Below are 25,079 nucleotides of genomic sequence, written 5' to 3' on the forward strand. Positions count from 1 at the left end.
AGAAAAGCCCACCCTAGCAGCTTGTTTTTGTTCCACCAATGCAGAGAGCGAGGAGTGTGGCTGGCAACCAACACTAGATTTTCCAGTTGACCCTGTGACTGAGACCATTGTCGTGCAAGTCTCATAACAGTTCTGACTCTGACTTGCTGATTGGCTTGAAAGGCCGGTATTGGCACTTGTAAGTTGTGTATTCTTCCTGGACGGGATAGGCTAACCCTAACTGTGTGTTCAGAGTAGCCCCTAGATATGGTTCAGTCTGAAGAGGCTGAGGGTGAGATTTTTCTTTTTTAAAGTTGATGGTGAATCCTAGTTGATGTAATAAGTCTATGGTAGTTTGGGTATGTTGGAGATAGAGTGGGAGAGTGCTGGCTTTGATCAGCCAGTTGTCTAGATATGGAAAACAAGGATCTTTTTCCTGCACAAATGTGCTGGAACCACTATTAGGCATTTTGTGAATATCCAAGGTGCAGAAGTGACACCAAATGGTAGGACTTTGAATTGATAATGTTTGCCTGCAATCACAAATCTGAGTTATTTGCGATGAACTGGGTGCATGGGAATGTGAAAATAGGCATTCTTTATGTCAAGTCCTGAGACTAAGTCGCCTTGTTGGAGAAGTGGGATCACGCCCTGGAGAGTGGCTACATGGAAATGCTCTGACAGAATGTAATGATTTAGTGGCTGTAGATCTAGGACTGGCTGCAAGGATACGTCTGTTTTGGGAATTTGGAAGTGTAGTGAGTATACTCCCGACCCTTGATGTTGTACGGGGATGAGATCTATAGCTCCTTTGAGTAAGAGAGCTTGAACTTCCTGCTTGAGCAGTGTTAGGTGTTCCAGAGAGAGCCTGCGAGTGCGAAGTGAAATGTTTGAAGGTGTGGTGGTGAGCTCCAGACAGTAACAATGATGGACAATGCCCAACATCCACTGATCCGATGTTATGGATTGCCAAGTGGGGAGGAAGTGTTTAAATCGTGGCCTGACAGGTGTGGAATGTTCAGGGGGACAGCAGAAGGGAGTCACTGTTTTATGGTGGGTGCAGCACTATGCGAGGAGATACTTTTGCTTCTACCCTTTGAGTGGTTGCCCTTGTATGTGCCCCTGTAGTAGCCTCTGGAAGGGGATGGATGGCTTTGCCCTCAGTGGAGTGAGAAGGGGGCATTGGATGGGGGTTATTTTGGAACCAGCCTTATAGGAGGGGTGACAAAATGAGCTGCGGGGGCTTGGTGATTACAGTGCACTCATGGATGTTGCAACTTCACTGTCTTTCTTCATCTTTTCCAGAGCCTGGACAACCTTATCAAAAGTGACATTTAAAAGGCTTTTTTGTACTTCTTGTACTTCTGGCCTCAAGCCAGATATAAGCAGCCAGACATAATGACATACCAAATACTAATATTAATGCCCCTGGCAACAGTATCTGCAGAGTCTAGGGCACATATGATGTAAGTATTGGAAATGAGCTGTCCCTCAGCTACAATCTCCTGCCCTCTCTTTCTACGCTCCTCTGGATGGTATTGGAGTCGTCCCTTCATCTCATTCCAATGGGCACGATCATACCTCGCCAATAACCCCATGGTGTTAGCAATATGCTAGTGATTGGCAGACTGCGCTGCAAATCACTTGCCAAAAGCATCAATAAGCTTATTCTCCTTGTCTGACTGCCTGGGAATTCGCACTTTTAGGGCACAGGTGACAACCAAGGATTCTGGTGGAATTTAGCCTATCGTATAAATGGGGTCAGAGGGTGAGGCATTATGGGCCTCATTCCAACCCTGGCGGTCTATGACCGCCAGGGTGGAGGTCGCCGGAAGCACCGCCAACAGGCTGGCGGTGCTTCACATGGCATTCCGACCCGCCCAGCCGGGTCCGGCGGTTTCCCGCCAGATTACCCCCGGCTGGGAGAATCCTCCATGGCGGCGCTGCTTGGGGATTCCGACCCCCTTCCCGCCAGCCTGTTTCTGGCGGTTTTCACCGCCAGAAACAGGATGGTGGGAACGGGTGTCGTGGGGCCCCTGGGGGCCCCTGCAAGATTTTCATTGTCTGCATTGCAGACAGTGAAAATCGCGACAGGTGCAACTGCACCCGTCGCACCCCTGCAACACCGCCAGCTCCATTCGGAGCCGGCTTCAATGTTGCAGGGCCTTTCCCAGCTGGGCCGGCGGGCGCTCCCTTGGTGGGCGCCCGCCGGCCCAGCGGGAAAGTCTGAATGGCCCCCGCGGTCTTATGACCGCGGAGCGGTCATTCGGCGGGGTAAGTTTGGCGGGCGGCGACCGCCGCCCGCCAAACTCAGAATGACCCCCTATAGGTTTTGTTGACCATGGGTGTGATAATGTGGGTTCGTGCAGGATCTTTAAGAATATCATACGCATGTCTCAACGTATTCTTAAGCATAAGGAGGCTTAGTGTTACCATATGTGAAGAGGAAAGGGTCTCAAGAATAAAATCATCCTGTATTGGTTCTTTATGTAATGGAACCTGGAAAAAAGGAATGATGCCACCCTACCAATAAGATCGTGACATGAGGTGGTGTCACCAGGAGGTGACGATCTAGCAGGGTAGAGAGAGTCAACGTCATAGACTGACCAAGAATCAGGGGGCAGTGGTGCTTCAAACTTATCCCTTGTGGCAAGCTCCCAATTGTAGGAAAGTGGGGACACTTGTGAAGTGATATCTAGTGGGTCACCCTGAGAATGTGAAGGAGAGGGTAAAGAAGGTGGAAGCTGGAAAGGAGGTGGTGGAGGTGGAGAAGGGGATGTAGGAGGATGCAAGGGACTGGTGGCCTTATCAGTCTTTTTCTTCTTTGTAGGTACTAGTATATCAATAGCCTCACCAAAGGAAAGTTGGTGCTTGGATGGAGGCAGTGTGGGCACTACAGTCTTGGCCAAAATATGGGCCATGTGAGGCTGGATATGAATTTGCCTTTGGTGGGCTTGGAGCTTCTCTTGCATTTTGTGTAGAATTTGTTGTACTAGGGTGGTCAATTCAGCTTTCTGTGGTTTCTTGGAAATCTTTGGAGCATAAGTTTGTGTTCTGTTTTAGTGCCAAGGTGGTCAATGGTGAGGTAGTGGATGGAGAGATAGGTGGTAGCGAGGTGGTCGGCGTCGAAGGTGGAACTGTCAAACTAGGCACCAAAGTGGTCAGCTTCTGCTTGTGTTTTGTGCCAGGCCCAAGGTAACAGGACGGGGATATTGATACACATAGATGGCTGAACCGGTGGAAAATCCTGCATTGTTGGTCGATCTCTAGTTCAGAGTGGAGCCCCTGGTGGGAAAGGCACCTTCTTGAGCTGCAGAGGCCTCATGGAGTTCCTCCTCTTCTTCGTGCTCGACATCTTAATGTCCAATGATATCAGCTTTCTTGTCAACCTCTTTCCGCTGTATTTCTCTGCAGGTCTCCTAGGGTCTTTTTGGACCAAAACAACTGGCAGGCCTCGCAGTCATCTTCTCTGTGGTCCAGGGACAAACAGGTTGTAGACCTGGTGAAGGTCAGTCTGTGGGTACTTAGCGTGGCCCCTTGGGCAGAAACAGGAAGGCATCCATTCCATCAGCAGAGCATTCTATATCAAAAGAAATAGCAAGAAGGACCGGAAAGGGAGAGACCCAAAGGGCCTTGGTTCGAGTGCACTGATTCGATGGGCTAAGGTTTTCTAGTCCGAAAAGCAAAGGTGGGAACACGTTTGAAACAATACAGATGAAGTGGAGGGTGAATCCCGAACATACAGAGCCCGATAATGGTCTTGACCCGTAGCTCGGTGAAGGAATAGACGGCAGAAGAAAACACTAACAACTGAGTCGATGCTCATTCACATTACCACCAAGAGAAGGAGCCATTCTACCTCGCTACTCGAAATGCTTCTGCAAAGAAACACAACTTGCACACTTTCAGCCTCAACACTAGGTGGCAGGAGTATGCACAGCATGTATATCTACAGCCACACATGCCTTCAAACATGTTAATTACTTTGCTCAGCCTTAATGTTTACATCCTTGTTGCAAGTTGAAGGTCACATGATCTTAGTCTTAGGGGCACCTGTACTCTTACTACTTTCTTTGAATCCATCACATGCTGTCCTTTTTCAGGCCTGCTTATGTACAGCTATAAATTTGTACCTTGCCTCCAAGCATGCTCCAATTTACTGGGGGTCAGTCTGTTAAACTAACCTGGGATTCACAGGCTATTCGTTTTTTTGTTTTTGCTTTATTAACTAAAACCCTTTCAGACTGACTGTCATGTGAGCAAATTTTACTTTAACATTAGAAAAGGATGATTCATTTTTGTGAGTTCAACTGGCTCTCATCAAAAACTATGAGGTCATCTTTAGGGTACAAGCGAAATTCCAGTTAACAGCACTTATCTTGGAATGTTGATGTCACTGTTGTTCTTCCTGTAGTTTGGATGTTTTAGTGAGCAGCAAGTTCAGTCCCACACAGTGTTCCTTAAGAGCAATGTTACTCTAAGAATCTCAATGAGGTAAACAAATGTGGTGGATAGAATGCTTGAATTAATCTCTGCGACTTGCAATTTCTATTGACAGCATTACAGTCTATCATTTGTTTTGCCCAATGTGCTACTCAAGATAGGGGCCATTCATGAATAAGTTAGCCTTGATCCTACCCAATTAGGACTAGGGCACCCACAAGCTGCCGGGCAATATACCTTTTAGATGGAGGAAAAAGCTACCCCATACAGATTTTGACCATGTTTGGCTTCCCCAGTGAGTCAAAGAATCATTTCTATAGCACAGCAAGTAAGGGACTCGCATCTCGGCACCCTCAAAGAAGTATCTGAATGCATGGCAGAGAAATTACCAGAGTCTAAGAATAATTGAAGTATTTCACCCACCAAGTTCTTGTTTTGGTTTACTCAAAGGATCTAGACAAATTTTAGCCATAAAGGGATATAGTGGTTACAAATAAACTACCTTATTACCTAGACAACGCATAGGTGATTATAAAGTTTAACCAACATTTTGCCAGCAATGTGGTCTTGCATAACAAGAGGTATCCAAGCAGACTAAAATTCACAAATTTTGTGCAGTCTTCTAACTTACTACAGAGAGTCAACCCATTGAATTAGGAAAGGGTACAGCTCATTCTACAAGTGAAAGTGTGTCTATGCCAATCCTACATAGAATCATTCTTAACGCAGTGATTTTCTTCCCTGCTATCCAGTGACAAGTCCATACGTTTGCTGCACTCATGAATAAGGGGAGAGGGAAAAGTAAAAACCCTATTCCTCCAGCCATCAGGGAAAAACAAAACGTACACAAGTTAGGGCCTTACGAGACTGGAATGTTTTACGTAAACTTCAAAACGAAGTGCCAGACAATGGTCACACCAGTGCCCTCTTGAATTGGAAATTCAAAGGGGAGGGGGGGGGGCGGGGAGTTGTTATAAATAGTGTGATTTCTCTCTATGTAAAGTCGTGCTACACATTGGCTACTTTCTTTTAATTTTATAAAGGATTCAGATGGAATTCTCAGAATACTGCTGACTGTAGTGTCAATTTAAATGGACACTTGATCACATTTTCTTTTAAAAATCCAGAAAGAAATAGGACTCCATTTCTAAAAATTAAAATTAAGTTTGGTCTGCCAAACTGCTCCAAAATTAAACACATGATGAAATAATGGTGCAAGCACATCTAGACTTTAGGTAATTACCGTAGAGCCAGAAAATGTTGTCTCAGATAGTGCAATATAGCCTCACAAACATTTCAATTTGAACATCTTTGGAAAACGACATCAGCACTCAGAACGTGCAATGAAGCAGATGAATCGACAGACGATGTGAAATGTTGGAAAATTACTTTCAGTTGCTACAAAGGCCTCTGTAGTAGGTCCTGGATAAATGTACAGTGTTTGTAAAGTACATTGTATATCATGTGAAAAACAAATAACTTGGGTTTGAAAGAAAGACCATATTCCAAAGCAAATAAATAGATTTTGTGACAGGCACTTTGTAGAATTCTTTCAAAGTATTATGTAGGCACTGTAACTTTGTAAAGTGAATGCTCCTTACTAAGGCTTGAACATGCATGCAACTTTACAAATGCAGTGTAAGGCAAGGAAAACAGATAGTGAAAGTTACCTGGGGTGAGATGGGTCTTGGCTGGCATCCGTGCATTCGTGGATGGTGGGAGAGAGGTGGGATAAACACACCACAGGGCTGACCAGGAAGTGCTGGTTGTGGGCAGATGAGCCAGGGAAAGGGAAAACCTCCTTCTTCAGGCAAGGGAGGGACAAAACGTTGCGAGAGAGCTCCCGGGTGACCTCTACACTGCAGACAGTGTGTCGCCGCTGACGCTGGAGCAAGTTCATAGTTCGGGAAGGTTTGTGGAAGGTGGGGGACAGATCCATTTCAACAGAAGTAAAGTTTGGGCAAGAATAGCTGCGGCTCAAGAAGCGGCACGGACTCAATAACGCCCGGACAGAAGAGGGCTTGGGAGTGGCAGCAAGCTCGAGTTCCATTTTGGCATTAACAACTTCAGTATCACCCTCTGAAGAAGTACTGGAAGTTGGGCTACTGCAGGTCTTCCCTTCCTGGTCTGGTGATGTCCAATGATGAATTGAGGAGCGACAGGTGGCAAGTGCTTTCCCGTGCCTACTCCTCCGTTCTGACGTAGAGTGGCAGGCCTTGCTGGAGTGAGTGGTGGCTGGAGAGACTGGTTTGGGGCTGGCATTCTTCATGTGGGCACCTCGTCCAGACAACGGGCTGTCGACAGTGGGCAGATTTCCCGTACCTCTGGCACACTCAGGAATTTCATAGTCTGCTTCCCCTCTCATGCTGTAATCTGACACATGGTACCTAGTAGGAGTCCACAGGCTAGTCTCAGGCTGGAAAGCAAGAGCGGTTGGGGCTTCTGTGGCCTCTCCCTTCAAGGCTGAGCTGGTAGGTGAGCATTGTGAAAACAAATTCCTAGTGGCAACACCAGGAACAACCTCACTAGGGCCCGGCTGCTCTATTCCTCCGGTCCCAGTGAACTTGTTTTTCACAGGGGTGAGAAAAATCTCAGCAAAGCTTCCCAGCTTGGATTTCATGCTGCTGAAAAGAGGAGCAAGGCGCCAGTTGTGAAATCGCTGTGCCGAGACAAGGGGTGGGAGAAGCTCAGCAACTGGTGTCCAGTCCACCCCAGTGTAATTCTTCTCAGGGGAATTCTCCTCAGGCTGGTTTGGAAGTGAGGTATGTCCATCAATTGGGCTATCCACATGCGGGTCTGCAAAATCTGCAAAAAATAAATAAGTAACATAAGGTCAGAAGAGGGGAACACTACCAATACCCTCCCACCCCCCAGCCTACTGCTTAACCTACTGCTCAATCCGTCCTCCAACCAGCTGATTAGCTCACTCCAAACCCACCCATGAGTCTATAAATATAAGTCACATCTCAACAGTACAATCAGCTTTTATGGATTCCTAATTATTTCACAGGGGAAGAGTAAAAACTCAGAAGAGGTGTAAACACCCTCGTTTCAGGACCATAGGTTCATCAAGGCACCAAACAGAAGGTCTGTATCATGCCTAATTGACAACCAGCATTAAAGAGGATATTCAGTTTTTCTTTTTGCCTTACAATTCTTAGAAAGCCTCTAAACTAGGAATACTTTTTCAACCAAGCACAAACATTCTAAAAGTCCTATGCTGCCTTCCAAGTGTCTTCTAGAATGTAGTATGCTAAGCAGGCTTATTAATATATAAGCAAACCGGATTACACATCCAATAAAATGTTAACAAGCCACACATTAACATAAACAGAATATCTGCAGAACTCCGAGATCACCCATACTATTATGAACAGCAACACTCTTACTCAAGCTAGAAAAACATGCCCTCTGAATTCCTCAAAAGTGCAGAGGGAAATCAATGTGCTTGTTATATTGCCCAATGTGAGGATGTCTAAAGATCACACAGAAGAGCGATGGAAGCAATATGGTAAGTTTAATAATTCAGTACCCTAGCCACAGCACATCAAAGTACTGGCCACCCTGTGATGCTCCCAAGTCTGTCAGAGTTCTCCTGGAATCTTGATGGGAGGGACAATTCTTATAATGGTCAGAGGGGACGCCTGTGCCAGGAAAAATCAACACAGAAAATACCAAGATACCACACATCCCCCCTTATGTCACTGAAGAAGGTTAGTTACGGATTATCACAGAGTAAGGGAAAGGGGTGAACAGGGAAAAGAAACAGGCACTTAATTAAGAGTAAAAGGAACATATGTAGATATTTTTCCACATGTGTAATGCACCCAATACCCACAGCTGTTTACATGTAATGGTAAATGAAGGAAAACATACAACAGCCACCACAAACATTTCCGGGAACAATCTGAAGTTCTTTTTAGTTACAGACATAGTTCATGAAATATTTGGGTTGTCGAATGGGTCATGTTCGTACTCTATTGGGATATCTCCATGAAGTGCCTTCACTTTCCTCAGATGTTGAGAAGTATTCCCCATTCCATGTGGCTTGTCTTTATTTGATACTCCTCTCCAGACATTGTTGGTTGTATGTCCAATTGAGGAAGGAGGCAGAATGCTGATGATTCCATATTCTGCCATCATCAGTTTTCACACCATTGCCGAACAATTTGACCACTCTCACACAACCTCAGCATCCTCTCCTACGCCGACGTCACCCAGCTCATCCTCTCCCTTACTAAAGATCCACACACCAACCTCCACGAGGGACTAAAATCCATCGCCGAATGGATGAGAAACAGCCGCCTGAAGCTAAACTCAGATAAGACGGAAGTCCTTATCCTCGGACGCTCCCCCTCGGCCTGGGACGACTCCTGGTGGCCCACCGCACTGGGACCCCCACCTACTCCAGCCAATCATGCACGCAACCTCGGCTTCATCCTCGACTCTGCCCTCACCATGTCCAAACAGGTCAACGCAGTCTCCTCCTCCTGCTTCAACACCCTCTGCATGCTCCTTAGAATCTACAAGTGAATCCCGACGGAAACCATAAAAACGGTGACCCAGGCCCTCGTCAGTAGCAGACTTGACTACGGCAACGCACTCTACACAGGCATCCCAGCAAAAGACGCCAACGCATCCAGAACGCATCCGCCCGCCTAATCCTCGACATCCCCCGCCGATGCCACATCCCCCACCACCTGAAGGACCTCCACTGGCTCTCTGTGGACAAGAGGATCACCTTTAAACTTCTTACCCACGCGCACAAAGCACTACACGACGCCGGTCCCGCCTACCTGAACAACAGACTCAACTTCTACGTCCCCTCCCGCCAACCTCGGCCAACCTCTCCCTCGCCATCGTCCCCCGAATTCAACGCAAGACCTCCGGAGGCAGATCCTTCTCCTACCTCGCCGCCAAGACCTGGAATTCTCTCCCGACCTCCCTGCGCCAGACCCAGGACCTCCTCACCTTCAGGAGACTCCTCAAGACGTGGCTCTTCGACCGATAGCAGCTCCCCCCCCCCAAGCGCCTTGAAACCCTAACGGGTACATAGTGCGCTTTATAAGTTTAATGATTGATTGTATGATTATCCCTGTCATATTTCTCCTTTGTCCTCTCCTGTTGCCAGATTTCCTACTGTCTCTTTGGCTGTTTTGTGTTTATACTGATTCATCATGTTCTCCACTTTATTCATGATGGAAGTAACTGTGAATGGGGCTTTCTTCCTTTGAGAAGTTCAAAAGGTGTTTGCTGAGTGTTTTGGTGTGGAGTGAGGCGGTATTGAACAATTCTTTTGGCTATTTCCGACTTCCAGTTGAGAGAATTTACCTTTGCAAGCTGAATGATCTCTTTTAAAGTTTTGTTAAATCATTCAACAGCTCCATTGGTCTCTGGGTGGTATAAAGCTGAACGAAAATGTGTTATGCCTTTCTCCTTCAGGTATGTTTGCATTACAGTTGAACAGAATTGGACTCCATTGTCTATTTGTATTGATGAAGGTAGTCCTTCTCTCGCAAATAGTTTGCTTTAGAATTTTATGACACTACTGGAGCTGGTGTCGGCTGTGATTTTCATTTCAGGCCATCTTGAGTAAAATCGATTACTACTATGATGTATGGTGTGGCCTGGTTACCTTGTAGTGGCCCAACAATGTCCAGTGCTAGTTCATCCCAGGGGTGTTTTGGGAGTTTGCGCAACTGCATTGGTGGTTTTCTTGTAATTAGAATTTTGTCACTCTCATTGCAGGGTACAAATTCCCTTATACATCTTTCACTTTGGATATCCATACCAGGCCACCAAAAGTCCATTCTTATTCTCTCTTTGGTTTTGGACACTCCAAAATGACCCTTGTGAGCTCTTTTATAAGTTTCATCTTAGATTTCCTGGGGGTATTAGTTTTGTGCCTCTGAACAAACCATTGTCATCTTCTGATTCATTTTCCACACACCAAAATACCTTCAAATTGCCTCTGATTTGGGTTTTAGATGGCCATTTGCTGTTCAAGTACTTCCTGACCAAATTCGGATCCTCATCTTCTTTGAGGTTTGTGTTTCATACTGCTTCTGTTATCACCCCCTCAGATATCACACAGACATTTAAGAACACAACATCTTCCTCCTCTGAAAGTTGTCTGTCATCCCCGACACTGTTTATACTGGGGGGTAATCTGGATAGGCAGTCTGCTGCTTTGTATTTTACACCTGCGATGTAGTCAACTGTGAACGTGTATTCCTGCAGATTGAGTATCCACTTCCTAATGTGACATGATATAGCATCTAGACCTTTCTTCTCAAATATCTCCTTTAGATGTTTGTGATCAGTTCTGACCTTGAATTCACTACCCCAAATGAAGTCTTTAAATTTTTGAAGGGCCCAATATACAGCCAATGCCTCTCTTTCTATCACTGAGTAGTTGGCTTCTGCTCCTCTCAATGATCTTGAGGCAAATGCTATGGTGACTTCTTCCTTACTATCAATTTGGGATAGGACAGCTCCCAGACCTTTTGTGCTGGCGTCTGCAGTCACCATCACTTTCCTCCCTGGTATAAAGGCACTGAGAATGGGTGCACGTCTAAGACTTTGTTTCACATCCTGGAATTCTTTATCACATAAGGAGTCCCACAGAAATTCTGTTTTGGATTTCAAAAACGATTTCATGTAGAATTTTCTTTCAGAAAAGTAAGGAATTAATTTACTGTAAAATTCAACCATCCCAATAAATTATCGAAGTTCATCTTTGTTTGATGTATTTAATAACTCTTTTATTGATTTCACAAGCTCTTCCTTTGGTTCGATTCCTTTGCCTGAAATTTTGTGTCCTAGGTAGGATATCTCCGGACATGCAAATTGACATTTGTCCGCTCTCACTGTGAGGCCAAATTTCTTAAATCTTTTGAGCACTTGATCGACCGTAACTTGATGTTCCATCTTGGTTGCACCACAAACTAAATCATCATTTTGGTGTTAGAAAACGCCTGGAATGTCTTTTAGGATTTCCGTCATAGCTCTCTAGAAGACCAAGGACGCTGAAATTAATCTAAAAAGGCATACGTTTGAATTTGTATGCACCAATAGGTGTGATAAAAGAGGTTAGGTCTTGGGAATCTAGGTGTAATCTGACTTGGTAATATGCTGAGGCCAGATCTAGAGTTGAAACTACATTTGCACCTTTTAGGGCAGTGAACATTTCTGCAATGGTAGTTAGGGGAAATCTGTCTGCTGCCACTTCTTTGTTTAGTGCACGAAAGTCCACACATAATCTCACTTTACTGTTTGCTTTGCAAACAACTACAATTGGAGCAAGCCACTCCACTGCTTCAACAGGTTCAATGACATTTTGTTTACAAAGTTTCTCTAACTCATCCTTCACAGCATCCTGAATATTTATCGGTAGGCACTGGACTTTGGAAATAACTGGGATTGCGTCCTGCTTCCGCTTTATTTTGTGAATGTATGTTTTGGGGCATCCCAGTTTCTCAGTGAAAACTTCTGGAAATGTATTTACAAAGTCATTTTCTTGTACTACTTGGACTTTGATTTGAGGTGAAGCACTAGGGTCCAACATAACTCCTAAGTTTTTTTGAACTGGCCAACTTAAAATATTGTCACCCCTTTCTGCTAAATGCATTTTAGTTTGTGTTTCTGTTCCTCCATATTGAACAGTTCCCCAAAATTATCCTCTCATTACTATTGGCTGACCCCCACATCCTCCAAGTTGTATGCCCATTTCGTATAATTTTACTTTGTCCGCAAAATTTCTATGCAATACCTGGTCAGAAATTATTGTTAAACGTGAACATGAATCAAACATTGCTTCAACATCAGTGTTATATATTTTGTTGATGTCTTTGGGATTACCTTTGCTTGAGTCATTCACTCCCAACACAACTTGATCACCAACTACTTTGGCAGTTTTATTTCTTTTATTATTTTTCCTATATCTACGACATGCAACAAAATGTTCTTTCTTGCCACACCCTTTACATACTGCTCTCCATGCTGGGCACTCTCTCCACTTAGCCATGTCATTCCACATCTGAAATACTGTCCTCTAAACCCTTTATCTGATGTATTATGAGTTTCTTTTTTCTTCTCTCTCATCACGTTTACTTCTGTTTTATTCTTGAGTGTCACACTCTTACACTCAATTTTAAGTTCTTTTACACAAGATAACATATGTTCTACCTGTTTTGATACTATTAATACTTCATTAAGGGGGGGCGGGGGTCATCGTCGAGCCATAATTCCTCACGGACCCTCTATGTTGCATGTAAATAAAAATTGGTCACGATTGCGTTCTTCCAAAGTTGCACCAAATTTACAAGACACAGCCAATCTCCTTAGCTCAGACACAATGTCCTCTATTCTCTCCTCCTCCCTCTGTGAATATTTGCCAAAATGATACCTCTCTAAAAGTGTACTAATCCTTGGTTGGAAGTGTTTATCTAGCGTTTTCATACATATTTCATAAGCATTCAAAAGTTTCCCTCTTCATCTAACAAATCGGGAAGGTGTTCTAAGATTTCCTGCCCTTCAGCTCCGCAGTAGTGTGCTAGTAGTGCAACTTTTCTTTTGACATTTATATTAGGACCACACACTATAAGGTAATTATTAAAAACCTTTTTTCCACTTACTCCATGTCATTGTTGGTTCCCCTGGGGTGTTTAAGAAGATTGGAGGTTGTATGATGTTCTGCATAGTGGGATACTATTAGCGTGCTATGCAGTTAGATGCTATTCAAGTTATGTGCTTAGTAATCTTATCTAATGGCTTCAATCCCTGTGTACTAAGCTATACCACATTATATATGGGCCTTCAACCTCACGTTATTCATTTTCACCTCATCACCTGTTGTTAAATACACACATTGATTACATTTATTTGTGCTTTGCCTGAATATTTTGTTATAAAATACTGAAGTAATAAATACAAACACAGCATACCTAACTGAATTATTATAAATATAAGGGTGCCTTAAATCTTATCTGTTGTAAATTATAAGCAAACATTTCTTTTCTTTGTACTCTGAACATTTCTAGTATGTGGATCACTGTATATCCATATGTGATCCACTGTATTTTTTAAGTGAGTGGACCACTGCACCTTCTCTGAGACCCACTGTTTTAATGTACTGGCATCAAACACAAAGGTCTGTTTAAACCTCCTACATTATTTTCGTGCTGCCTGACAACCTTCAAGATTAGGATACAAGATCTATTATGGTGAAATGGCAGCAGTATCTTGAAAGAAACAACTAGATGTTCCTTACTGTGGTTCAGCACTACAGATTGTTACTCAATAATTGGAGTATACCAGCTGTTTAGGTCGTGTTGACACGGAGGTTCATTGTAGGATTAGTTTCTTCAGTGGTTATACATGAGAAGAGCGTGCATGCTACCTCGGATGAGAGGAATTCCCTGAGGTGAGTTGAACTTTCTAAATGAAACACCACTGAGCGCGCTGCAGATTTATCGCTGGTGACCTTTGAGGTGAATTCCCTGAGGTACAATTATTCATATAATAACAGACACGCCTCTCAGCAGATTTGGATTCAAACCCCTTTTTAACCCTGATCTTTTAGCTGGTGGGTTCTCCCATTGCTGCACTATCGCAATTTAGCTGCCAGAGATACAAACTCTCAGATGACATAACAGTTGACGCTCGTACTCTTTACATTTTTCCTCACAGGATGAAATGACCAGTAATGGTGATGTCCCTCAATTGAATGTGGCAAGTACTGACTAAAATGTTCCAGTGTGAAGGTCCTGGCTAAAAGGACTGATGCTCACTTGTATAGTTACTCACATTTTCCCACCCTATAACTTTGCCTCTACGCTGCAGGGGTCCATTTACATCTCGGCATCTATCGTGAATATGCAAAGATACTGCCTCACCGGGATTTGTCTCAGGACCACAGCGCTCAGTCTATCCTTTTCCACAGTTCATTTGAGCTGTTCACAAACTGGTGTGTTGGGGTGTGTCCTCCTTTGCATCACAGCATCCCATCCTCAATGCTAGTCTGAGGATGTCCAAAGATCACACAGAAGAGCGATGGAAGCGATATGATAAGTTAAATAATTCAGCGCCACAGCACATCACACTACTGGCCGCCTTCTGATGTTCCCCAGTCTGTCAGAGTTCTCCTCCTGGAATCTTGACGGGAGGGACCATTCTTATAATGGTCAGAGTGGACGCCTGGGACAGGGATGAGGCAACACAGAAAATACCAAGATACCACACCCAAGTATTACATTTGTAAATCAGACACAACCAAAACCTCTTCTTCCTTGTTGATTGCAGCACTAGAGTACCAACATTGTGCATTGAAAAAAATAGCCCAAGGAAAGCTTTGTCTGTGTAGTTAATCTCAACGCATGTATCAATGCTGCTATCAGTTGTGATGCTATTCACTTTTATCTTGTCCAAAAAGTAACAGCTCGACCATGATAACATGCAGATTCATGTGACTAGCTCATAGCCAACTGCTGGGAATATTCAAACCTCATGTTGCAAATCTTCTGGTAGTATTGTGTTGAAGCTGAGCATAGTGTCAGAGCGCGCGAGGGAGAGATGAGTGAATTCTATTTCCCCAAAGAACTGCAAATTGTAACAAATAAAAAACTTTTTAAATGTTCAATCTTGGTGGTCTGGCTGACTTTTTTTCCAAAGGCCAATGAAACGCGCAGAAAAGGCCACAAGAGATGAGGTATTCTAGTCCCAGGTCACACTGAGTTAGTTAGGTGAGGCCTAACTTTAATTATTCATCATTGTATCAATAAGAGGTTGCTCAGAGCTTCTTTTATGCATGCTTCATTGAATCACACATTTGTTGCAACCAACAAGCTTCAAAACATAATTCATGATCTCAACTGTAACATAACTCGAAATCTTCCTTCATTGTTGTACAACACCTGATACATTTCAGACAAACGATCCTTCGCCGGGAATACTTTACCAACTTTACTTTGAATCCTGTAACACAAAACGTAACGTCTTAATGTGAGGAACCTTACTGTGTGTTGCCCTTAACAGTGCTTACTCCTTAACTAAGTGGTGTGAAATAAAAGAATTGTGACAACAAGTTAGACAAACCTCTATTATTTTAACCAAGTGGGATCACAATACTGTTTTTCATAATGGAAAACACCTTTTTTCAACAATGATCATGTTATTGGTGCAACAACATTCCAAGTCAGTGCAACCCGAATCATGAAACAAGTGCAAGAAGCTCATGAAAAAGTCACTTGCATGTTGTCAGAAATCAAAAGTCTAAAGTGATAGGTTTCTGATGAACTGTAAAATTGAGATAGTTGCAGAAGGCCAGCCAGACCAGCACAACTGAACATTTAAAAAGGGTTTATTTTTGCTGAAATTTGGAGTCCCTTGGGAACTAGAATTCATGATTATTTTCTTCTTCCCACTGGTTTGCTGGCATCCGCTTCAGAATGTCATTCAATTAAATTTCTCACCTTACAGACACAGAGCATCTACTCATGCCTACACTAATAAGGAAGCACGTGATACTTATGCATTAATTCAGGAGACTAAATTAACCAACTTGGTTGGTTCAACACACCAAAATCTAAAGCACTTGAATAGTTGATGAAACATGGGGTAAATCAGAGATTACATGCCAGGACACTGGTACAATAAGGAAAACAAGATTCCACATGGTTTCCGAGTAGCTTTGAAGGCAACATAATGCATGAATAACAAACAATTAATGGAAAAATGTTATTCACTACTTAACAAATGTTTGTTAGACTTGATCTTGCTGATCATAGAAGAACTGGCAAATTATCTGAACTTAGAGGAAATTCACAAATTCAAATTCAACTTATCACATTGTAAGGAAGGAGAAACATGGCAAAAAAATTGGAAGAGCCTGATAGCAAACTCAATGCTTACATCAAAGACATCAATGATGGAAAAATTCTCAAATTTCGAAGAGATGCCATTGATGAAGTTTAAACGTTGGCAGAAGTCTATGCCAAAACGGAGTGTGGTTAAAAGACCTGCAAAGACAACCTCTGATGAAAGTAGAGCTTGGAAGGATGACCAATTTTGTTACTGGCAAGCCAACGCATCACGCAGAAAAAAAGCATAAAGATGATTGACAATCTAAGCAAAGCCAGAAACCATTGTATTCAAAGTACTCAGATCCAGCGTTTCTATCCACGAGTCTGGCAGCCAACAACAACCCTTCAGAGCAACACACAAATCTAGAAGACCGCAAAGGAAGAAACACATAGTGTACACGCCAGGATCTGAGAAGTCATTCGAAAATCTTGTGATTACTTTATCTATCACACACCTATTGAGGCATCAGATATCTAAAGGTTCATCTTTTCTTCCCACTTACCATACCAATCTATTGGAGAGGGAAACATGCATCTTCAAATTCATGAGATTATTGTATTGGAAAGTATTCTTCCATCTGCACCTCTAGCCAGAAGTGGAGAAATCCCATACTGGATACAAGCAATTTTAAAAAGAAGACTTCACAATTGGAATTATCATCCCATAAAACTTTGGACAATTTTGAAATCATTCAAAATGATTTAAAGAAAGAAATTTCAAAACTTTAGAAGAGCAAACCTGATGATAAAGGATATATGTACTATCTGTGCATTAGCAAACAGAAGTGATTTAACTATTCAAAAAGAGGATAAAGGCGGATACTTAGCTATAACGGATACAACATATTATACATAGAAAGTTGATGTGATGAGCATATAAGTGATCAATCCATGCACTCAAAACATGATCAAGATCCTACCACAGAATTTCAAGTGAATATGGAATCAAGCTGAGAAAATGGATTTGATTAATATTAACACAAAGACGTTTTCAACAATTTCCTTTCCATGCAGATTTTAGTTAAATTTATAAGCCTTCAAAATGTTATAAGAATCTGCAAGATCCTTCATTCTGCCCAACTGTTTCAGGCTGTGGTTGAGTTGAAGAAACCTAGTGGTCGGTACACAGATGAATTTTTGCAACTGGTGACACAAACATAGTCCATCTTATCTAACTTATCTAAAAGATACCACAGATTTTTTTTAAATAAATAATATGTGTTATGACTACCAGAGTATGAAGACTAGCACCTTTGCACCACAGATGGGATATCCCTCTACACAGCAATTACTAACATGCTGGGTTTGGAAGCATTAGAATGGTTACTTTTAAATACCAAGCAAATAAAGATTTTATTCAGAAATTACTATATTTCGCTTTGTATTACAGTATCTCTATATGGCAAGACAAATTCTTTCTCCCAATCAGTGCAACTTCAATGGGTTTTTGGAGGGCATCCAGTTATGCAAGTTTGAAGATTGATACATCAATTAATATCTATAGAAAGTGGATGGAAGGCTTCTTCATGACTTTTAAAGAGCAGTGTAATTGCATCATACTATGACATAAGAGTATAATTCAACATTGATCTTTGTGGAATAGTGGACTCCGTATAGAATTTGGACCCCGACGCTCATAGAAAACAGTGTAATGCAAGAGATGCTGAATACGACTTAAATGCTTTTATGCATTTGTGTGAAGAAAATAAGTAATTAATTTTTAAAACCTTCTGTTAATGGTTCCAAAGGTGTGCAGGGATGCTTAGACAAATATGCACAAATATGCATATTGAATATTGTGTATACATTAATGTGTACCGTAAATAGTGAGCTTTTGGTGAATTAATTTCTTCAACTTGAGCCAGTCAGACGAACATCAGAAAGTGGCATTCATTCTAGATCACTTTGCTGCATTTGTAGGTAACCAAATTCAGTAACAATCCTCATTGATCTGTCGAGAGCACAACCCTGATTTGAGAAACTTTCTGAACCACAAACCTCAGAGAAGCGCAGTATCTATCATTGTACCCTTCAGTGAACTGTCTGCAGTATCCACACTGGCTCCATCTTATCACCAATGTTATTTAATCTGTATGTCGTACCACTAGCCAGTCCTAATGCGCTGTTTGACTGCAGTTTTTTTTAGGTTTGCAGACAACATGTTGACTCTTCTAAACGCAAACAAAATTTGGAACAGATAGTGGCAATCTAAAACACTTAACAGCTGTTAACCTGGATGTGCCACATTTATCTCAATTAAATAGCAACAAGAGCAAACTACTCCTACCATAAGTACAAACTAGATTGTAGTGGCAGGCTTTCTGGCAGCTTTAGGTGACCCTCGATTCCTAGATAAATTGGTGGAAAACAAAAAATCTTGATGTCAAGGTCGATTAAGTTGTGACTTGAAAAGACAGATTCATGTAGGTACCAGCTACTGTTTCCACCACCCCCCAATCATGCAAGCTAAAAAAAAATTGCACTTTTTTTTAAATTTATTTTTTTACTCAGTCTCAGAATGGTAGCGGTGGTCAATGCTTTTATATCTTCCAGAGTGGATTACAACAAAGTAATCCACTTGGCCTCACATAAGCTCTCTCTGGACAGACGCGAACTCCATCTAAATGCTGCAGGCAGACTGCTGTTAAGCCTTATCCGATGATATCACATTACTGATCCTCTGGCCTCATTTTAGTTTTTAGGTTTTATTAAGTGTGCAAATACCCAAAAGTTTCCTGGCGCGGATACTGAGATCTGGATACGTCTGAGCTGGAACAGTTAAAATAAAACATTTTGAGAGCTTTTCCAAAAGGTATCAGGCTGCTTTATGCTCTGCGTGAAATGGGCAGAGCATTCCATGGTTTCACTGTCACAAATCTGAATGATCCAACTCCCATTCTGGCTTTCCCGAATTTAGACAATTTAAGCAGAAGAACAGAAGCAGTGTGTAGTACTCCGACGGGGCATATCTTTGAAAGCGAGACGTAATGCTTAGCACGCTTCTCCAATTGCACAGCTTTGTAACAGTAGCAAAGTGGCTTTGCAGATGCATCTTTTCTCAATTGAAAGCCAATTAAGTGATCTCAGACGCTGAGATATGTGCTGTTTTTGGGATATTGAGGATTAGCCTAGCTTTTGAATTCTGGATAACCTGCAGCTTCCTTTGAGCCTTTTTTGGAAGCTCCAGATATAGTGCATTGGGGTAGTCGATCCGGCTATTGACCAGGATAGGAACAAGTTGTTGTTTATGCTCCTCTGGAATGAGGAGAAGAACCTTTCTCAGCATCTCCATGGTGTAACAGCAGGTAGCAAAGAGTTTGGATACTTGCAGCATGAAAGACATTTTGCTGTCAAATATTGGGCTTTTTCAACAGGTGCGGGGGTGTTCCTAGAGACTGTGGCCACCACCAGTCTGCCTAAGCTGTAGGGTTACCAAAAAGTACAGCCTTGTTACTCTAGTTACCCATCAGCGAAAAGATAAATTCAAGCTTCGTCCATAGATAACCCCACAAAGCTATCTGCAGGCCATCAGCTAAACCAACTGACATTGAATCTATAATCAGTCAAAGTCTTCTACAGGTTCCCAAAAACACATTTCTGAACGGAGACGGGTATTTGTACTTGCCACTGCAGGGAAATTAGGTACATATGTTCATTTATAAGTTATCCAGCTTTTAAATTTTAGAAAAGGATTGAAAACCTAGCTTTACAGTTACTAATCTTTAGTGTGTTCCACTGATCCAGCAATGTTTGTTTACAAGCATGTCTCTAGCGCATGTGGTGAACTATAATTTACAAACACACAAAACTCAAATACGAAGCTTCTCAACAAAGGCAGTGTGAGCAGGTAGCTATTCAGTACTGCACAGCTCTGAATTCAGATATGTGAGGTATCAGAGTACCTCCGAATAGACTGTCCATTTATTTCAGTGTCCACGAAAGACCTAGTCAGGGATATCTGCTTGTCTGCAGTTTGCAGATAAGGGTACAATTTCTGCATTATCAAAATTTAGCCTGTAGCAAGAGAAATCCAAGTATTAATTCAAGGAACACACAAGAGTTGTACTGAGCTGGAAACATCGGAAAAAAATAATATCAACCGGATATTCAAATGACGGGCAAAGAAATACAACTTTCTTTAAGGAGGATCTCTTCTCTAAATATTATTTATAATTTTTTCCACAGATTGTAGAGAAATGATGAACACCATTGGTGATAAACGGTAATAGCCCTTATGAGTACCTGTGTGTAAGGGGATGAAAGGAGAATGTACACCATTTAAAGGCAATGTGAATGAAGGTTACAAGACATGGGATTTATATACAGGATGTGGAGTAAGACGACTGCCTGTTCACCTACACTGTGCCATCCTGGAGATCCAATCCTACAACACCATTCCAGCCAAACAATTGTTTTTTTCAGTCATTCTCATCCATTTTCACCCAAGTGTTCAGCTAAAGAAGATTATGTCACAAATAAATCTTATAATGGAGGCAGCAAGTGTCACTTTCACAAAGCAGATTTGTTCTGACATGATAGTAGTAGATAATACTTTTTGAACAGATTATGCAGTCAGTGATTATTAAAGGAATGGGTCTGTATATCTCTGGTCTGTTGCTTTATCATGTTTAGGTCTAAGAGTCATCTCATTTTCTCTGGGAATGTGCCTCCACTTAGGCACCTTTCTAAAAAGTGGTGAAATATGTCCAAGATATTTCTGCCTGAAGAACGTCATTCAGGTGTGGGGCTGTCCCAAGCCTTTATACAATAAAGACTCATTACCATTCATCTACACTGATCTGGGCTTCTAGTGAAGAAGATAGACAGTAGTTTCTTGCGGAAAGGAATGATTCAAGCTGATAAGGCCTTTAGGAGCTGCAAGCATTTGTGAGGTGTAACATTTACAGACTAAGGGCACGAAGAAAAAGGCATGCTTTGTGTCAATTATTTCAGAAAAGCTAAATACAAGTAAATAATCTATCTTCCAAGCCAAAGGTTCAAAAATACAAGCAAATACAAGACAAGTGACATATAAACCCCAAACACAACATCCAACTGACGTGATTGAAATACTGCAGCAACACTTTGAACTGACAATTAACTAAAAAATTCAATAGGAAAAAAAACTGCAAAAATTACTACAAGCTGCCATGGCCACTGACAGGACCAAGGTGAGCCCACCACAGTACAGACTTGTCAGGTGAAAAACAAAGGACAAAGCATATTTCACAAAGGACAAAAACAGTTGACACCCACATCCAAGATCCAATGGAAAAAGGAACCCTAGTAGAATACTTTCATGCTGCCTAACTTGCTTGAGTCAGACACAGGAGATCACGCAGCGTAAAAGAACAGACAGACTCAGAGATTAAGTGCAAGAAAATAATGTGACACCACTACTAAAGACAAAATCTCACATATCAGTCAACAGCACATACGATTATACCAAATGTGAAGTCCAGAAAATATGTGCGCTAGAAATGATTGGGTAAGATCCGTACCACCAGACTCATTAACAATTTGGCCACACTTGTCATTAGCCTAGGAGTATTAAAAAAGTGAGGCAGAAAGCTGCACTTAAGGTTCTGAAAGGAGGCAATCTGAGTTATTTTCCGATGTGCCAACTGCTGGAGGAGGATGAAAACTATGAAATGGTCCAGTTCCCAACAGTGTAAGGCAATTGTCAGTCTACTAAGAAGGTATGCCTACATACCTATGCCAAGATGCTGGAGAAACAAATCAGTAGCTTTGTTGATAGTGACATCTCATGATCAAAGAAGCCTTGGCCATGTCTCCACTTTCATGGATTGTTGCCATTGAATACTGCTATACCATCGACTGAGGATAGACCATTATTAATACTGCATGAAAAAGGAAAAAACGTCTCAAGTGTTAAAAAAAAGAAGAAAATCAGCCTTTAGAGCATGATACTACATGGTACATGATGTGCTGAGGAAACCAAGTAATGAACTCTGTGGCCCCAAGTGGCCTACACACTTACTAAGCAACACGTCTGGTGTGCCAAGTCTTAGAATATAAGAGATGTGAAGGAAGATCTACACTGTAAAGAGGGTTTCCTGAGCCCACCATCCAAAATCCATCTCCACAACATGCACAATAGCACTTGCAATGACTGAAAATCTGATTCAGGTCACCAACTGGTTTCAACGAAGAAACAAAAGTCCTCTACATGGCTTTGAAAACCCAGTGCCACAATATGTGCTAATTTTCTTCTTCCTTAGAACATCAGAAACTAGCAATCCAATGGAGGTGCTCTCATTGTGGCTCAATGTTCCTCAACAGAACCCAACCTGAGAAAAGGTGTCAGACTGTTGGAAGCAGCAGAGCTTATAGTACAGAGGTAGATGCCATTTTTACCATTAGCTCTGGGGGGTGGTGAAGAGAGAGACAGAAACTACTTACAAGCTCTCATTTAAGGTCCATTTAGTGCACCATAAACTGGGGTCCCTTACCCATTCTCATTGGTGTGACATGGGCACTTGAGTCAATAAGAATAAATTGAGTGTGTCTACTTTGGACAACCTGTCCATGACTGCACAAGTCGGTGGTCTCCTCGTCCTCTGTCTTTGGTGGACATGACTATCTGCACGATTGTGTGCAAAATATACCTTACTTACACCTAGAACAACTTCCTTAAAACTGGAGCGATTCTTCCCAATTGTCTAGTTTTGTGATAGGGCATATTAAGCTATGGGTAACATGCAGACCTTTGTTAGACAGAAAATCTTTAAGGATGGACTGTCACCCATGGTACATGGGATGAATCTTATTCGATTCCATTCCTAACTGCGAATCTCAAGCCACAGTGAGGGTCTAATAGAATGATCAAGTGGATGCCACATTACTTGTTGTCCAGAAAAATACCTCAGAGGTGAATATGTTGCTTCACTGAAGGAGTCAAACAAGAATGAAATTGTGCAATTGAAGGTTTGTGTGATGCACTTTATTCTCACCTTCCGGTAACAAAATTAACATTGTGAAGACATACCTGTGATTTCTCAATATTGGAACCATTTCAAAGAAATAGGAATTCCATATTTGGTCTTCTGAAGGAAAGTTCTAGGATGGCAGAAAAATGAGTGGAGGTGGCAATTTATTTCCCAGCAGCGATTTACAAGCTGTTCTAGAGTGGCAATACACTTTGCCAGGACCTTACGGATGTAGCACATTATTACGCACAGTACAACTGTTTTAAATTCTAAATGGTCTCCAAAGTTTCTCTGAACACTAAGGTGTTCAGTGTACGTGTTCAAACAGCTGATAGTTTGGCAATACATTGTGCAGGGTTGTCCCAATGTTATTACCTTTAAGGAATCACATATTCTCAGTCATGATCAGTTCACTCAAAAGGATCCCAAAGATTAGACATACAGCAGTATTCTTCAGGTCCCACAGTCTTTTTCCACTCGAAGTTACCTATGGGTTTCCTGCATTACTGTTGGTGCAGATCTGGGGTTCCAAGTTGGGATGGGTATGTTCAGGTGTCCCAATCCTGTGGTGAAGGATTTTGTACTGTGGGAGCCTCAGCGGCGATGTCACTTGAAACTTATATCTGGGTGGGTTCAGTGAGACAAGTTGAAACAATGACACTCGTTCTTGGCAGTAGCCGTTTTCATCTTCAGATGTGGACAATGTGCTTCAACGGGGAGGTGCAGCCTCCAGGCCAGTCGACAGATGGTGGGTGCCATTGGCAGCTGCATCCTAGGAGTCGATTTGGGTTTCTGTAAAGGCTGCAATGAGGGATCTAGGAGTGAACAACAGGAGGGTTGGCAATGCACTCCTTAAAAGTGTTTTTGACAAAGAACATCTTTCTTTTCTGTTTATAGTGTATGCAAGGGTATCACCTTCTAATTGTCGGTGTATGTCCACTGTTAATTGTAGCACCCTTCCAGTCTGGGGATGCCATCCCCTTAGTCTACCACTGTTGATCCCAGGTTAGGGATTACTGGTTGTCAAAGGATCAAAGCGTAGGTTGGGTATATCAATGGAAATTCATACAATCTATTAAAGTTTTCACAGTTTATTATCTCATAGTGATCTCACTTATGGTTCCAACCATAAATGTATTTTTTATCCATCCCAATGCATTTCGGGCAAAGCCCTTCTTCAGGGGATATTTATTGGAACAATCCAGTCTAACGCTCCACAAGAAGCACGTCTCCGATCTCCGAGTGAGACATTAGCAGCAGCAGCACCACCAGTCTATTGAAAAATCTTGGCACAGTTCACAACAACCACCACTGAGGGAAACCAGGGGATACCTTCACACACAGGATTGCTCCTGTCTTTAACCTTTTTTTTTTTTGGTGGTTTTCCTCTGATGAATGCCGGTGCTGGGAACATGCTGGAATTCTCTCCCTGAATAGTCTCCCTTCCTTCAGGACCAGGCACATTGATTCCCTGTCTCAGCAGGAAGGCACATTTCTACAAAGACCCTCAGCTCCAACAGCAGAAAGTGCAGACTTCAGGGAATATCCTTCACCTATGTAAGAATGACATCAGGCAGACCCATTACCTTCCACAGCTACTAAGTAGTCACTCAAATATCCTGTAGCGCACTCCTTCCATTGGTTTGAAGAACCTAAATATAGAACTAAGTTGGGTGGTTTCGACCCCACTTTTATGCTCATTTTTAAGATAAGGAATGCAATTCCACTAGTCACAGTTTCAGAATCAGATTTGGGTTAGATATATTCTTAATCTAATTTTATTTAGGCTCTTAATATACATTCTTTTGAAAGGTGATGTTTCTCACAGTAGTTGGCAAGTGTGAGA

General features: G+C 42.3%; 1 protein-coding gene across 5 annotated transcripts in view; it reads right to left on the reverse strand.

Annotated features, from left to right (window-relative positions):
• The window catches only part of PRR14 (proline rich 14), a 419,901-nt gene that overhangs the window by 137,251 nt on the left and 257,571 nt on the right, over positions 1–25,079 (reverse strand). For all 5 annotated transcript variants that reach the window (XM_069244395.1, XM_069244393.1, XM_069244396.1 and 2 more), the window contains one exon: positions 6,093–7,227. In XM_069244395.1, coding sequence (XP_069100496.1) covers positions 6,093–7,227 — 1,135 coding nt within the window. The remainder of the gene's footprint in view (positions 1–6,092; positions 7,228–25,079) is intronic.

This window comes from Pleurodeles waltl, chromosome 7, assembly GCF_031143425.1.
Source record: "Pleurodeles waltl isolate 20211129_DDA chromosome 7, aPleWal1.hap1.20221129, whole genome shotgun sequence".
In the NCBI taxonomy this organism is placed as follows: Eukaryota; Metazoa; Chordata; class Amphibia; order Caudata; family Salamandridae; genus Pleurodeles; species Pleurodeles waltl.